Raw genomic sequence first — 16,150 nt, forward strand, 5'->3', positions numbered from 1 at the left:
TTGGTAATTCAGGGCCATAAGGTACAGAGTTTGGTAATTCAGGTCCATAAGGTACAGAGACAGCAGGTAGGCTCAGTGTCAGGGCAGGCAGAAGTCAGTAATCCAGGGCAGTGTCAAAAGATACAGAACGGCAGGCAGGCTCAGGGTCAGGGCAGGCAGAATGGTCAAAACCGGAAGAACTAGAAAACAGGGACTAAAGAGGACAGGAGTACGGAAAAGAGGGAAGAGGAGACAGAGGCCTGTGAGACAGACGTTTAATCCTTGATACATGAAAAGTGTGATGTATACGGAGGGTGCGGGCAACAGAAGACGAACAGCAGAGGGGCTAAGAATCTTAGAGATGGGGAAAGGTCTGATAAAACAGGGGGAAAGTATGCAGGAACCCAAATGGACCTTCTGCTCGAGACGATAGCCAGGTTCCGGTTCCGGTGACGATAGCCGGGTTCCGAAAAGCCGACCGGGCTCTCTTCCAGATACGGCGACAGGGAGGGTGTTGCAGCGAAGACAGGCTGGCTGACGACCCAATGAGTATGCAGAATGGCTTCCAGAAACGGGACGAGAACTGATGACCATGGTCAGAGACCATGTCCAGCGGAAGTCCATGGATCCGGAGGACGTGCTGCACCATGTGCTGGACCGTCTCCTTGGCTGAGGGTAGCTTAGGGAGGGGAATGAAATGGCCGGCTTTGGAAAACATGTCCACCACCGCAAGGATAGGGGTGTTGTCATCAGACAGAGGGAGACCAGTGATGAAGTCCAGAGATACATGTGACCAGGGACGGTGAGGGACAGGAAGTGGTTGAAGGTTGCCAACAGGAGCTTGCCGAGGAGTCTTATTATGAGCACAGACAGTGCAGGCGGCAACGAATGCGGAGACGTCAGGGACCATGGTAGGCCACCAAAAGCGGTGTTGAACAAAGGTCAGGGTCCGACGGGAGCCAGGGTGACAGGCAAGCCTGGAGGAATGAGCCCATTCCAGGATCCAGGGAGCGGCAACGTCTGGGACAAACATCTGGTTAGCCGGCCCCCCAGATGAGCGCAGCAGCCAGACACGAGGTAGGAAGGATTGTCTCAGGGTCTGAGAGTGTAACAGCGGGGCTATAGTGGCGTGAAAGCGCATACAGCTTAACATTCTTGGACACCGGGCGGTAAGAGATGGTAAAATTAAAACGTGTGAAAAACAGGGCCCATCGAGCTTGCCTGAAGTTGAGACTCTTGGCGGTGCGGAGCTATTCCAGGTTCTGGTGATCCGTCCACACAATGAATGGATGTTCCGCCCCATCTAACCAGTGCCTCCACTCCTCCAACGCCATCTTCACTGTTAGTAGTTCTCGATTTCCCACATCGTAATTCCTCTCCGTGGTGTTAATACGATGGGAGAAGAAGGTGCAGGGATGTAGCTTAAGGTCCAGAGCAAAACACTGGGACAGAACAGCCCTGACGTCCGAAGCATAGACCTCCACCACAAACTGAAGGGACGGGTCCGGATGGATTAATGTAAGCGCTGTGGTGAAGCTGTGCTTAAGGTCCAAGAGCGCCCTGTCAGCAACTGGGGACCATGTGAAATGGACCTTGGGAGAGGTGAGTGCTGATTAGGGGAACGCCAGATAAAACGGCGATAGAAATTGGCAAATGCCAGGAAGCATTGCAGCTGCACTCTGGATGTGGGTTGGGGCCAATCCACCATGGCACTCACCTTTCCGGGATCCATCTGCACATTCCCAGCAGCAATGATGTATCTAAGGAAGGAGATGGTGGAGCGATGGAATTCGCATTTTTCTGTTTTCACAAAAACCTGGTTTTCCAGGAGACACTGGAGGATTTGTTGGCCTTAGAGAACGTGTTCTTGAGCTGAGCGGTAAAAGACGAGGATGTCGTCGAGGTAGATGAACACGAACCGGTTCACCATGTCGTAGAGAACGTCGTTAACCAGGGCCTGGAACACAGCAGGAGTGTTGGTCAGACCGAATGGCATCACCAGGTATTCGTAGAGTCCGCTAGCTGTGTTGAAGGCTGTCTTCCACTCGTCACTTTCCCGTATCCGCACCAGATTAGAGAAAATGGTGCGGCTCGAAAGCCGAGGCGAGTAGCGGGTAGCGGTTCTTAACAGTGATGTCATTGAGGCCCAAGTAGTCGATGCACGGGTGCAGTCTTCTTCCGAGCCCACAGGAAGATGTCCCGGGCAGGCTGCGCCGACTTCAGGCAATGAGTGTGGCAGAACGGTCTCCAACCCATGATAGCACCAGCAGTCCAGTCGATGAGAGGATTGTGACGCTGGGGCCATAAAAACCCCAAAACCATGGGTACCCGAGGAGACTTGATGAGCATGAACTGTATAGTCTGACACTCACAGGTTGATAGGAGTGGTATTGTTGGTGACTCTGCCTATAGAGCGCCCATCCACCGCTCTAACGTCCATGGGATTGGAGAGGGGCTGAGTGGGGATGCCCAGCTCTGACACCAGGGTAGTGTCCATGCAACTCTCATCGGCCCCAGAGTCAATGATTATTCAGATAGATTTTGACTGGTCGCCCCATGGAGAGGAGCACGGGTAAGGGGAATTTTCCGGATTGTACTGACCTTCATGTCTTAACGTAATGATGGACTGTTGTTTCCCTTTGCTTATTTGAGCTGTTCTTCTCATAATATGGACCAAATAGGGCTATCTTCTTTATACCAACCCTACCTTGTCACAACACAACTGATTGGCATTAAGAAGGAAATAAATTCAAAAAATGTACTTTTGACAAGGCACACCTGTTCATTGAAATGCATTCCAGGTGACTACCTCATGAAGCTGGTTGAGAGAACGTCAAGAGTGTACAAAGCTATAATCAAGGCAAAGGGTGGCTACTTTGAAGAATCCAAATATAACATTTGTTTGACACTTTTTTGGTTACTACATGATTCCACATGTGTTATTTCATAGTATTGATATCTCCACAATTATTCTACAATGTAGAAAATAGTAAAAATGAAGAAAATCCCTTGAATGAGTAGCTGTGTCCAAACTTTTGACTGGCACTGTATACTAAAATATATATACTCAACAATAACACCAATCCTCTTCTTGTCATGTATCTCAGCGGAGCGAACATGTCAGCCAGAACACACTAAGTGTACATCCACCAACATCTGCATCCCCCGCTCCTACCTGTGTGACGGGGACAATGACTGTGGGGACATGAGTGACGAGAGCCCTACACACTGTGGTGAGTCCCCCAGGCCTGTTCTGTACAGTAAGGCGCGTCCGAAATGACCCCCTATGCCCTTATATAGTGCACTATATAGGGAATAGTGTTCCCTTTTGGAAGCACGATAACTGGGTTTTGAGAGGAGAGTGACCCCTAAATGACCTTACCATGTCTGTTTCTCCCCTTCCAGCCACCTCCATGTGTGCCCAGAACGAGTTCCGCTGCTCCAGTGGTCGCTGTATCCCAGCCCATTGGTACTGTGATGGGGGTACCGACTGTGCTGACGGCTCCGATGAGCCCTCCTCCTGTAGTACGTACCACAGCTCTCCTTCACTCACTACGCTAAGCAAGAGATTCAACTAGGTTCTCAGAATGGAGTCATTATTAATTTGTTCTCCTGAGTTGACAGTCGTGAATGATTGGTTTATTTTCTGTGTGTGTGTGTGTGCGTGCGTGCGTGCTGTTGGTGATGTGTCAGTAGTGTATGCCTTTGTTAGTGATGTGGTCAGTCAGTCAGTCCGACCTCCCACTGTCTGCCACATTCCTCCATACTGATGCCCACTAGTCTCCTCTGACAAACACAGCCCCTCCCCTTTCCTCCCTTCATTTCCTCTCTTCCTTTCCTCGCTACCTTTCCTCTCTTCCTTTCCTCTTCCTTTTGTCCCACGGTAATTACACAGCCTCACTTTATCTATTGTTTCAATAGAACACCATAGATTGGAATGTGGAGGAGATGCCGTGACTATTTTGATAGCTTCACTTGCTTAATTTTGGTTCCGATATGCATTACCTGTTGTCTTTACTAGTTGAAGTCAATCAGAACATGTAAAGGAAAGTTTTAAGTGACTGACATATTTGTATTTAGAGGACAATAGTATTCTAATTGTAATCAGTTTTCGCATGGTTTCCTATGACCTTTGATTCCCTGCAGCCACCCTGGTGAGAACCTGCAACACTGACCAGTTCCCCTGTGACGACGGCAGGTGCATCGCTTCCTCCTGGATCTGCGACGGGGACAATGATTGTGGAGACATGAGTGACGAGGACCAGAGACACAACTGTGGTGAGTGTGAATTCCTCTCCTCTACCTCCTCTCTCTCTCTCTCTCTCTCTCTCTCTCTCTCTCTCTCTCTCTATCAGGAGTCAGACACTGAGGGATCAGGATACATGCTGGGTTTGTGGGGGGTGGATACTGGCTCTTGTTGAAGGTCTCCGGCCAGAGTCCAAGGAGCTCACATTCCTGATTTCCCCTGCCTCACTCATTACTTTGTGTCTGTCGCAGCTCCCAGGCTCAGGGTGGAACTAAACTATTATGTCATCCCTCACCAATGTGGGCTCTGACAATAAGGAGCCTGGAGCGCATAGCTTCAGCGCACCACGGGCCTCGGCAGGAGTCTCACTTCAAACAATAGGGCTCAATCACATTAGATGGATAGGAAACCGAAGTCACGGCTAGAGGTCCTGAAATACACTTAGGAATGTTTGGACTGCGAGAAATTTCAGGTCCAGTCTCGGGAGTCTTCATAATCTTGAAACGTCTCTAATTTGGCGTCATTTATCCTGCCCCCCCCCCCTGTTTTGTTAGACAACCGCACATGCTCAGCTTTGGAGTTTACCTGTGTGAACAACCAAGCGCCACAGCGGAAGTGCATCCCTCGTGATTGGGTGTGTGACGGCGATGCGGACTGTGCGGACGCGTTGGACGAGCATCAGAACTGCACGCGCAGATCGTGTGGTGTCAACGAGTTCACCTGCAGCAACGGCCTCTGCATACGCAGCTCCTACAGGTTTGGCAACTCGGACTTGACAGAGACATAACAATGACATTTGTCAGATGTCTTGAATGAGTCACACTGTTCAGTAGATGATGAGACTACAGTGTGAGTGTGTGGACTGGGCAGCAGCACCCCCTGGTGTATGGCGAAGTACACTGAGTGACTGATGTGTTTGATGGCAGGTGTGACCGGAGGAATGACTGTGGGGACAGCAGCGACGAGCAGGGCTGCACCTACCAGCCGTGTCAGCAGCACCAGTTCACCTGTCAAAACGGACGCTGTGTGTCCCGCGACTTCATATGTGACGGGGACAACGACTGCGGGGACGAGTCCGATGAGCTTGACCACCTGTGCCGCATGCCACCGCCTACGTGTCCCCCCGGGCAGTTCAGGTGTGACAACGGACACTGTGTCCCGATCTTCAACGTGTGTGACCGTACCGACGACTGCTCAGACAACAGTGACGAGAAGGGCTGTGGTGAGTGCATGATATCTTAAAAGCAATAAAACATATTAAGTTATATAAAATATCAAAACATAAACTACAATGCCCATATAGCCATTTAGTATCACAGCAGAGCAGCAGTGTGGTGTTGGATTTATAGGCAATCTCCTCTAATGCGTGTTCTCTCTTGTCCTGGATGCAGGAATAAATGAATGCACCAACCCCTCTATGCACCACTGTGACCACAACTGCACTGACACACCCACCAGCTTCATCTGCACCTGTCGCCCCGGCTACCGCCTCATGTCCGACAACAAGACATGCGACGACGTCAACGAGTGTGCGGAGACGCCCAGCGTGTGTAGTCAGGTGTGTGAGAACACGGTGGGCTCCTACATGTGTAAATGTGCCCCCGGGTTCCTGCGGGAACCGGATGGCCACAGCTGTCGTCAGAACAGCAACATTGCGCCCTACCTCATCTTCAGTAACCGCTACTATCTTCGTAACCTGTCCACGGATGGAGAGGCCTACTCCCTCATCCTGCAGGGCCTGACCAGCGTGGTGGCCATGGACTTTGACCGCGTGGACAAGAGGTTCTATTGGATTGATGTGAGTCGCAGGGTGATTGAGCGGATGTTCTATAATGGCAGTAACAGGGAAGTGGTGGTGAACGGGGTGCTCCATGGAGAGGGCCTGGCGGTCGACTGGGTGGCCAGGAAACTCTACTGGGCGGACAGTTTCCTGGACTGTCTCAAAGTGTCCGAACTGGACGGACGCTTTGTGAAGAAACTGGCTGAACACTGTGTGGACGCCAATAACACCTACTGCTTTGAAAACCCCAGGGCGCTCGTTCTCCATCCCAAATATGGGTGAGTAAATCTAATCACTAACCATTACACGGTCAAAATGAGGAATTGTTCATTTATTCTTGATTCATTCGATAAGCCAATAATCTCAACCCATTTGATCCCTGTCAGATATGTCTACTGGACAGATTGGGGGGACAAAGCCTTCATAGGCCGTGTTGGAATGGACGGCACCAACAAGACCGCAATCATCACCACTAAGATCGAGTGGCCCAATGGGGTCACTATCGACTACAGCAACGACAAGCTCTACTGGTCGGATGCCCATCTCAACTACATTGAGTAAGACCCTGCTTCATATTGCCATGTAGTCTTGCTTTGTTCCCGAAATGCCTAAAGGCCTCCTGTAATCCTACTCCTCTTCTCCTCAGGTTCTCAGACCTGGAGGGACATCACAGACACACCGTGTATGACGGGATACTGCCCCATCCGTTTGCCCTGACTGTGTTTGAGGAGACTGTGTACTGGACTGACTGGAACACCCGTACAGTGGAGAAAGGCAACAAATACGACGGATCCGGCCGCCAGTCTCTGGTCAACACCACACACAGACCCTTCGACATCCACGTGTGCCATCCCTATAGGCAGCCCATAGGTCAGTCTCAGTCTAGGAGACAGTAATCTGAGTCTCCTCTTCTCCTGGATCAACATCCATTCCTTCACACTCAGATTGCTATCACTTCATTATCCTGACGTTTCCTGCCTGTTAGATCCATTCAAGTGTTTACATTGACACAATGCCGGGCCTGTGTTTGCCCAGCTGCATTGAATGCCTGACTGATTCCCTGACCCCCTCTCTATCCCCCCAGTGACCAACCCCTGTGCAGTGAACAATGGAGGCTGCTCTCACCTGTGTCTGCTCCGCGACGGGGGGCGTGGTCACACCTGTGAATGCCCCGACCACTTCCTGACTTTACAGCTGGGGGGGGTGGCTCGCTGCCTGCCCATGTGCACCAGCACCCAGTACAGATGTGCAGATAATGAGCGGTGAGTGGGAGTTCACCTCAGAGTTCTACTGCGATACACACATTCTCTTTGTTTTATACAATTGTGGCATTGGTGAGCCCTGAACAGTATTGCCCTTCCTCCCCTTCACAGCTGCATCCCCATCTGGTGGAAGTGTGACGGCCAGAGGGACTGCAGAGACGGCTCTGATGAGCCCTCCACCTGCCCCAGTCGCCACTGCCAACTGGGCCAGTTCCAGTGCAACGATGGAAACTGCACCAGCCCCCACTTCCTGTGCAACAGCAACCAGGACTGCCATGATGGCTCTGATGAAGATCCTGTGCTGTGTGGTGGGTGGCATTTAGCTCTGTAATTTCTGTTTTCAGAGAACACATGAAACAGTCTTTGTAATTGTTTGATAACATTGTTATTCCAATTGTTGATTTCCCATGAGTTGTGATCTTTGTCGTTAAATACCAGGGATGTATTAATGTACTTCAGTAGAGTGTTTCAACTGAATTGACTGTTTTGTCTGTTCAGCCACTCATCAGTGCGAGACCCACCAGTGGCAGTGCACCAGTAAGAGGTGCATCCCAGAGGCGTGGCAGTGTGACGGGGAGGACGACTGTGGCGACGGCTCTGATGAGGAGCCCACTCACTGCTCCAGCAGGACCTGCCGGCCCGGACAGTCCAAGTGCCGTAACGGACGCTGCATCCCCCAGAACTGGATGTGTGACGTGGACGACGACTGTGGCGACAACTCCGACGAGCCTCTGGAAGAGTGCAGTGAGTGACGCGCCAAACACAGAGAATCACGTGGTGAAATCACGCCCGGTTAACTATAGGGATTGGGTGGGATTGCTACAGTGAGCCTATTGAGATCTGTTCATCCTAAACTGTGGAAAATCACAATTGATAGAAGTTTTCTCCCGCCAGATATGATTGAAAGACTTCGTCTTTGTTATTGACTTCCTCGACGTGGTCTTTTCACAGTGGGGCCGTCTTATCGCTGTGACAACCACACCCAGTTTGACTGCAGGACCAACTACCGCTGTGTGCCACTGTGGTCTGTGTGCAACGGTCACAACGACTGCAGGGACAACAGTGATGAGCAGGGCTGCGGTGAGTCCACAGAAACACCAGCGTCCTGACATAAATCGACCAATGGTGCAAACCCACCGTGCTGAATAGAAGAGTCTTTGTGTGAGGTAACAATGTGTGTTGAGAGTGAATGAAGGGTTGTTAGCGGGAACATTACATAGCGTGACAGCAGGAGGTAGTGATGGAGAGGTACTCACCGCCTCTATTCACCTCCCTGTGAGAGAACGCTCTGGATTTATGGCCTGTGTGTGTGTGTGAGAGAGTGTGCGTGTGTCTGCGTGCGCATGTGTAATGGGGCAAGGTTCACACTGCGCTCTTTGTGCTGCGCCCTGATCCACACAGCAGCAGCCCTGGCCCTCCCGTCTCTTATCAGAGGCCCTCACTCCATTAGTGCCATCCCCGCGCTAGAGGGGAGATCCGTGCTAATCTCTGTTAGAGAATGCAGCCAGTGGCCGGGCCAGGTGAAGAGCAAGGAGGGCCTGGATCCACTATCTTTCAAACCTCTGGCGCTGTGTGGTAGAGACAGCGCAGCTCTGCTCTCCTCCTCTCCTGTCCTCTCCTATAGACCTGGCATAGCTCAGAGCTCACCCACTTCAGACATGCTGCCCTCCCCTCTGCATGATGAGCTCTGCTTTAATTAAAAAACCAGAGGGCACCTCTCAGTTCAGCACTGTGGTCTAGTAGTTATCATTGACGCTATATTAAATAGTAGGAGGCACAGTGTTGAAGAATTTCTCATTAGTCTGACAGTGTCTTGTAGTACCAATGGTTGGTTGTAGCTGTAACATCATAACCGTCTTGTAATTTGGTCGAAAGAGGAGAAGTAACATCGCTGTAATGAACCATTGATTTTTCAGCAAGTAAAAAAATCAACTATATGTGTTTGCGCCAGTGCAATGTTTGGCTGAAAAACATTAAAGATAAAACTAAAGGATAAGAACAATAAGAAGGATAAGAATGATGAGAGGGATAATAAGGAGAAGAATGGTAAGAACAATAAGAATGATAAGAACGATAAGAATGATGAGAAGAATAATAAGGATAAGAATGGCAAGAACAATAAGAATGTTAAGGATAAGAATGGTAAGAACAATAAGAATGTTAAGGATAAGAATGGTAAGAACAATAAGAAGGATTAGCTGAAGTGTAAATGTGTCGTCTTTTGTTTCTTATCTCATATCCATGTGTGTGTTTCAGAGGAGGTGACCTGTGACCCTCTGGGGGACTTCCGCTGTGACAACCACCAGTGTGTCCCTCTGCGCTGGAGGTGTGACGGGGACAACGACTGTGGGGACAGCTCGGATGAGCGTGCCTGCAGTGAGTTCTACAGTACATCTAACCACCATTAACTATCTAGTACTGTATCTACACTGAACAAAAAATATAAACGTAACATGTAAAGTGTTGGTCCCATGTTTCATGAGCTGAAAACAAAGATCCCAGAAATGTTCCATACTTACAAAAAGCTTATTGCTCTAAATTGTTGTGCACAAATTTGTTTACAGTCATGGAAAATCCATAGGTTAGGGCCTAATGAATTTATTTCAATTAACTGATTTCCTCATATGAACTGTAACTCAGTCGAATCTTTGAAATGTGCATGTTGCGTTTATATTTTTTCTTCAGTATACTTAACACCTGAACCTTAGATTACCTGGCTGGCTCGCATTGGGACCTCTACACTGAGCCTTCATGGGCTGGTTGCACAAGTTGAGCCTAACTAGGTCGTAACTCTATCTCGTCCTTTTAAGCCCAACCTTTTAAAGTCCAACTGGTGCAACCGGCCCTATGTGTCTGCTTAGCAGTTATGGGCTAACTCAGACAACTGGATTCTTATATAGTCCTGGTTTTGGTGAGTCTCTGAGCAATTCTAATGGGGTATTCCATTGTAGCTCAGACACAGTGAGTCACCCAGATGAAATAGGGGTGTTGATGGCAAAGAATGGACCTGTTAAGATAACAAAGTGCTCTTGCAAAAGACAACACTCCTGTCTTCATAGCAGTGTTATATGTGGGGCGGGCTTATCAGCTGTTAGCGAAACAGCTTGTCCTCAGCATGTCAGACGGAGGGGAGTGAGGGAGTCGGCCACCTCGGCTCTGGAGAATTTTAAACAAGTCTGAGAACATGCCAGCTAATGAGGATAATATCTATGCTTCAATGAACAACTAATGTCTCGCGGAAAATCACTGTGTTGTGTGATGAAATTTGCTCTGGTGCTTTTTTGCTGCTACTCGCCTTGTAGCTGTAGGGGTTATGCGTAGTGAGAGAACACCTCCAGTGAATTCCATCGTGAACTCATCACAGAAAAATGACTGACATGATTGCTCAGGGTCTTTGAGATCATTCGATAATGTACAAAAAACAAGTCACAGCTTTTGCCATAACCCAATTGAGGGAATAGAACTACAGTATGTATCAATGCAGTGTCTGGTTTGTGTGGAAAATAGCAAACCATCACAGGATAATGTAGTAATACTGGGACACCCTCTGTCAGCTGTGTCTACATCGTGTTTGTTTGGACTGTGGCAATGACGACTAATTTAGTATTCTCGTGTGCGGTGATAATTCTTTAGTTCCCCTCTCTGTGTCCCCCCCCCCCCCCCCCAGGCCCGCGTGTGTGCTCCGAGAGCGAGTTTCGCTGCGATAATCTGCACTGCATTCCCGACCGCTGGGTCTGTGACCATGACAACGACTGTGAGGACAACTCGGATGAAAGGGACTGTGGTGAGTGGAGGCTCTTTGTTTTGCCGCTGGCTTGGCTTATTCATGTGTGAGGGAATACAGCGCTAAGCAAAGAGGCACTAAAACTTCACCTTTTTGAGGAACGGGATACACAGAAAGGACCACCCGGATGAATTGACTTTGCATAATGAAAGACATGACATTCCTTCTTCCGTTGCCAATTATACTGGTCAGATTGTGAATTCAAGTCCATTCTAGATGTTTATTTATAGTAGTCATGAACACAAGGTCAGAATCTGAGGTACATCAGTACTTGGCATGACTGTAAATGAGTGATATTATTGCTCAACTGAAATAGAATTTGTATTCCAAAAGTGAATTTGAATTCAAATGGGTTCATTAATACCTATTAATTATGAGTTGTGCTGGCATGGCTGTGCTGCAGAGCTGCGGATCTGTCACATGGGCTACTTCCAGTGTGGCAGTGGCCACTGCATCGCCGACCGCTTCAAATGTGACGGCAACGCCGACTGCATGGACTACACTGATGAGATATCATGTCGTAAGTGTTAGATATTATCATAGATGTGTCTATGGGCTGATGTCAAATACAATGCTCCCAGTGAGCAAAACTGGATAAAAAAAGACATCATTTCAACGGCAAAACTGGTTGAAATGACGTCTTTTCAACCAGTTTTACTCACTAGGCTCATCTCTTCAGATGAACAAAACACATTGGGTCCAGAACAATCATTATGTTACTACAGCACCCTCTACAGTTATCTAAATTAAAGTTACAACTGTGAATTTGATTTGTAATGGGCCATTTATCTTTCGTTTGCAGCAACCCGTTATCCCAATGGCACTTTTTGCCCACCGTTCCTATTTGAGTGTAGGAACCATGTGTGTGTGCAGCCCTACTGGAAATGTGACGGAGACAACGACTGTGGAGACAATTCAGATGAGGAGCTCCATCTCTGCTGTAAGGCCAATGCACCTTCAATGATTACACTGTCCTTTAAATGGTTACACAGTCCTTTAAATGGTTACACTGTTCCTTTAAATGGTTACACTGTCCTTTAAATGGTTACACTGTTCCTTTAAATGGTTACACTGTCCTTTAAATGGTTACACTGTTCCTTTAAATGGTTACACTGTCCTTTAAATGGTTACACTGTTCCTTTAAATGGTTACACAGTCCTTTAAATGGTTACACTGTTCCTTTAAATGGTTACACTGTTCCTTTAACTGGTTACACTGTCCTTTAAATGGTTACACTGTTCCTTTAAATGGTTACACTGTCCTTTAAATGGTTACACTGTTCCTTTAAATGGTTACACTGTTCCTTTAAATGGTTACACAGTCCTTTAAATGGTTACACTGTTCCTTTAAATGGTTACACTGTCCTTTAAATGGTTACACTGTTCCTTTAAATGGTTACACTGTTCCTTTAAATGGTTACACTGTTCCTTTAAATGGTTACACTGTTCCTTTAAATGGTTACACTGTTCCTTTAAATGGTTACACTGTTCCTTTAAATGGTTACATTGTTCCTTTAAATGGTTACACTGTCCTTTAAATGGTTACCCTGTTACTTTAATTGTTACGCTGTTCCTTAAATGGTTGCAAGTGTTCCGTAAATGGTCGCACTGTTCCTTAACCCTATTACTGTCTCTTCTTGAAAAACTTGTTGAAACAATTATTTACCCTTAAATTCCTATTACTGACAACTCAAATTAGAAATTCCGATAGTTTAAAAAAATAATCTTTATGTTTATTTTGGAAATTACAGAGCTCTACCAGGCGGTTGAGAAGTCAAAATAAGGTCATACCCGCAATGCCATATTGGAATGTCAATTTGCATAGCATTTTTACTAATCTCAACAATATTACCAAATGCACTTTAGGTCTGGTTCAATGGCTTTTATAGGTTGGTAAATTGGTAATTGTGTATGTCCAAACATGAGTATCCAATTACATTGTAATGAATGCTTTTTCAGGTGGTGTGTATTGCAATTTCCGTCAAAATGTTTTTCTTAAAATTCTTCCACCATGTTTCCCACTTGTTCGGACTACATTTTGAGTTAATATATGACAAAGTGCAGTTTTTATTACTATTCTAGGTATTCATTTATAGGCGACCTTACGTCTGAGTATTGATTAATTGACCCCATGGGTCATGAAATGTAGTTTAACCAATTTATGTTGCCTAATATATAGTGTGTTGTCAACAATTCAATTATATTTTTCACCATAATAAGTATATATATATATATTTTTTTTTAAATTATTATTATTATTATTTTTTTTTAAATATACCCTATTCTGAGTCCACCATACTTTTTACTGGCATATCAACCGCCTGGTTGAGCAAAATAATTGTTTACTAAATTCCTGCTAATCATGCCTTGTTACATTTTAACTATTTATTTTAATATTCCTGCTTAATTCTATAGCTAGAGGACTCCTGATATCTCCAGGAGTGATAAGTATAATTGTTGTCTTAATCTGTTGTCGTCTAGTACTGTCTTTTTGCTAGCTAGATGTACTTTAAGTGCTGCCTGTCTTAACTAACACTCTCACTTGACTTTCCCCCCTTATTAGCTCTGACTTTGCTGATAGCTACTTTATAGAGGAAAAATGTACTTACTATGACATTGGTATGTGGTTGTCCCACCTAGCTATGTTAAGATGAATGCAGGAGGGCTGGGGGAGTTGACCAATCAAGTTCAAGTAAAGATTTTGTTTTATTTCCAAATCCATTGTCAAAACATGCTCTACCAGCCGGTTGAGAATAGGGTTAAATAGTTACACTGTTCCTTAAAGAGTCACACTGTTCCTTAAATTGTTACATTGTTGAATGTGATGGTCTTTATTCTTTGACAGTGAGAAATGACATTGAGTTCATGTTCTGGTCTTGTCTCCCTAGTGGACATCCCGTGTGACGCGCCCTTCCGTTTCCGCTGTGACAACAACCGGTGCATCTACAGCCATGAGCTCTGCAACTCTGTGGACGACTGTGGGGACGGCACTGACGAGAAAGAGGAGCACTGTAAGTACACGCCAATCACAAGTTACAGTAGTGTTATGTAGGGCAGGTTTCCCAGACACTGATTGTTAAGCCTAGTCCTGGACTAAAAAGCATACTCAATGAAGAATCTCCATTGAAAAAGCTTTTTCAATGAGTTTGGAGTACATGGAGCTCATCATTTAGGGCTCCCGAGTGGCGCAGTGATCTACCGCACTGCATCTCAGTGCTAGAGGCATCACTACAGACCCTGGTTTGATCCCGGGCTGTATCACAACCGGCCGTGATCGGGAGTTCCATTGGGCGGCGCATAATTGGCCCGGCGTCGTCCGGGTTAGGGTAGAGTTTGGCCGGGGTAGGCCGTCATAGTAAAATAAGAATATGTTCTTAACTGACTTGCCTAGTTAAATAAAGGTTCAATGAAACATCATTATGTAATAATACCAAAATTAATTGTCCAATTCATGTCAATGTCTTTTACTCTCTAAAATGATTGACATCTTAACATGAGGATTGACATCTTGAAATGTTGTGTTTGTCACAGGCCAGGCCCCCACACATGGGCCATGTTCAGAGGATGAGTACAAATGCAGTAATGGCCAATGCATCCCACTGCAGTATACCTGTGACGACTATGATGACTGTGGAGACCATTCTGACGAGCTGGGCTGCAGTGAGTAACCCACCCAACTCATTTACCACAGTCTTCACTCTACATCTCAATCATCACAAACCTTTATCTTATGATAAGCCATATGGCTGTTTGTATAATACTTAAGTGAAAGTAAACGTCGACCCTCATAATGTGACATGTATACGTGCTCTGCCCAGACGTTGGCAGTGGGCGCTCCTGCAGTGACAACATCTGTGAGCATAACTGCACAGATCTGACAGACGGAGGCTTCCTCTGCTCCTGCAAGCCTGGATACAAACCCAGACAGACAGACAGGAACACCTGTGAAGGTACAGGAAGCAGCAGCACCACCTGAGTGTACAGTTGTGGCCAAAAGTTTTGAGAATGACACAAATATTAATTTCCATTAAGTTTGCTGCTTCAGTGTCTTTAGATATTTTTGTCAGACATTACTATGGAATACTTAAGTATAATTACAAGCATTTCATAAGTTTCAAAGGCTTTTATTGACAATTACATGAAGTTGATGCAAAGAGTCAATATTTGCAGTGTTGACCCTTCTTTTTCAAGACCTCTGCAATCCGCCCTGGCATGCTGTCAATTAACTTCTGGGCCACATCCTGACTGATGGCAGCCCATTCTTGCATAATCAATGCTTGAAGTTTGTTAGAATTTGTGGGTTTTTGTTTGTCCACCCGCCTCTTGAGGATTGACCACAAGTTCTCAACGGGATTAAAGTCTGAGTAGTTTCCTGGCCATGGACCCAAAAAATTGATGTTTTGTTCCCCGAGCCACTTAGTTATCACTTTTGCCTTATGTCAAGGTGCTCCATCTTGCTGGAAAAGGCATTGTTCGTCACCAAACTGTTCCTGGATGGTTGGAAAAAGTTGCTCTCTGAGGATGTGTTGGTACCATTCTTTATTCATGGCTGTGTTCTTAGTTAAAATTGTGAGTGAGCCCACTCCCTTGGCTGAGAAGCAACCCCACACATGAATGGTCTCAGGATGCTTTACTGTTGGCATGACACAGGACTGATGGTAGCGCTCACCTTGTCTTCTCCGGACAAGCTTTTTTCTGGATGCCCCAAACAATCGGAAAGGGGATTTATCCGAGAAAATTACTTTACCCCAGTCCTCAGCAGTCCAATCCCTGTACCTTTTGCAGAATATCAGTCTGTCCCTGATGTTTTTCCTGGAGAGAAGTGGCTTCTTTGCTGCCCTTCTTGACACCAAGCCATCCTCCAAAAGTCTTCGCCTCACTGTGCGTGCAGATGCACTCACACCTGCCTGCTGCCATTCCTGAGCAAGCTCTGTACTGGTGGTACCCCGGTCCCGCAGCTGAATCACCTTTTGGAGACGGTCCTGGCACTTGCTGGACTTTCTTGGGCGCCCTGAAACCTTCTTCACAACAATTGAACCGCTCTCCTTGAAGTTCTTGATGATCCGATAAATGGTTGATTTAGGTGCAATCTTACTGGCA

General features: G+C 46.7%; 1 protein-coding gene across 6 annotated transcripts in view; it reads left to right on the forward strand.

The window, feature by feature from the left end:
• lrp2a (low density lipoprotein receptor-related protein 2a) overlaps positions 1-16,150 on the forward strand; it is a 70,824-nt gene that overhangs the window by 47,276 nt on the left and 7,398 nt on the right. For all 6 annotated transcript variants that reach the window (XM_036958840.2, XM_036958841.2, XM_036958843.2 and 3 more), the window contains 19 exons: positions 3,087-3,212; positions 3,385-3,504; positions 4,126-4,257; positions 4,780-4,981; positions 5,152-5,447; positions 5,617-6,283; positions 6,392-6,562; positions 6,652-6,875; positions 7,090-7,267; positions 7,379-7,575; positions 7,766-8,011; positions 8,219-8,347; positions 9,524-9,643; positions 10,935-11,051; positions 11,455-11,571; positions 11,854-11,991; positions 13,939-14,061; positions 14,582-14,710; positions 14,869-15,000. In XM_036958840.2, the coding sequence (XP_036814735.2) occupies positions 3,087-3,212; positions 3,385-3,504; positions 4,126-4,257; positions 4,780-4,981; positions 5,152-5,447; positions 5,617-6,283; positions 6,392-6,562; positions 6,652-6,875; positions 7,090-7,267; positions 7,379-7,575; positions 7,766-8,011; positions 8,219-8,347; positions 9,524-9,643; positions 10,935-11,051; positions 11,455-11,571; positions 11,854-11,991; positions 13,939-14,061; positions 14,582-14,710; positions 14,869-15,000 (3,564 nt within the window). The remainder of the gene's footprint in view (positions 1-3,086; positions 3,213-3,384; positions 3,505-4,125; positions 4,258-4,779; positions 4,982-5,151; positions 5,448-5,616; positions 6,284-6,391; positions 6,563-6,651; positions 6,876-7,089; positions 7,268-7,378; positions 7,576-7,765; positions 8,012-8,218; positions 8,348-9,523; positions 9,644-10,934; positions 11,052-11,454; positions 11,572-11,853; positions 11,992-13,938; positions 14,062-14,581; positions 14,711-14,868; positions 15,001-16,150) is intronic.

The sequence above is a fragment of the Oncorhynchus mykiss genome, chromosome 22 (assembly GCF_057628025.1).
Source record: "Oncorhynchus mykiss isolate SJ-2025 chromosome 22, ASM5762802v1, whole genome shotgun sequence".
NCBI classification, from domain to species: Eukaryota; Metazoa; Chordata; class Actinopteri; order Salmoniformes; family Salmonidae; genus Oncorhynchus; species Oncorhynchus mykiss.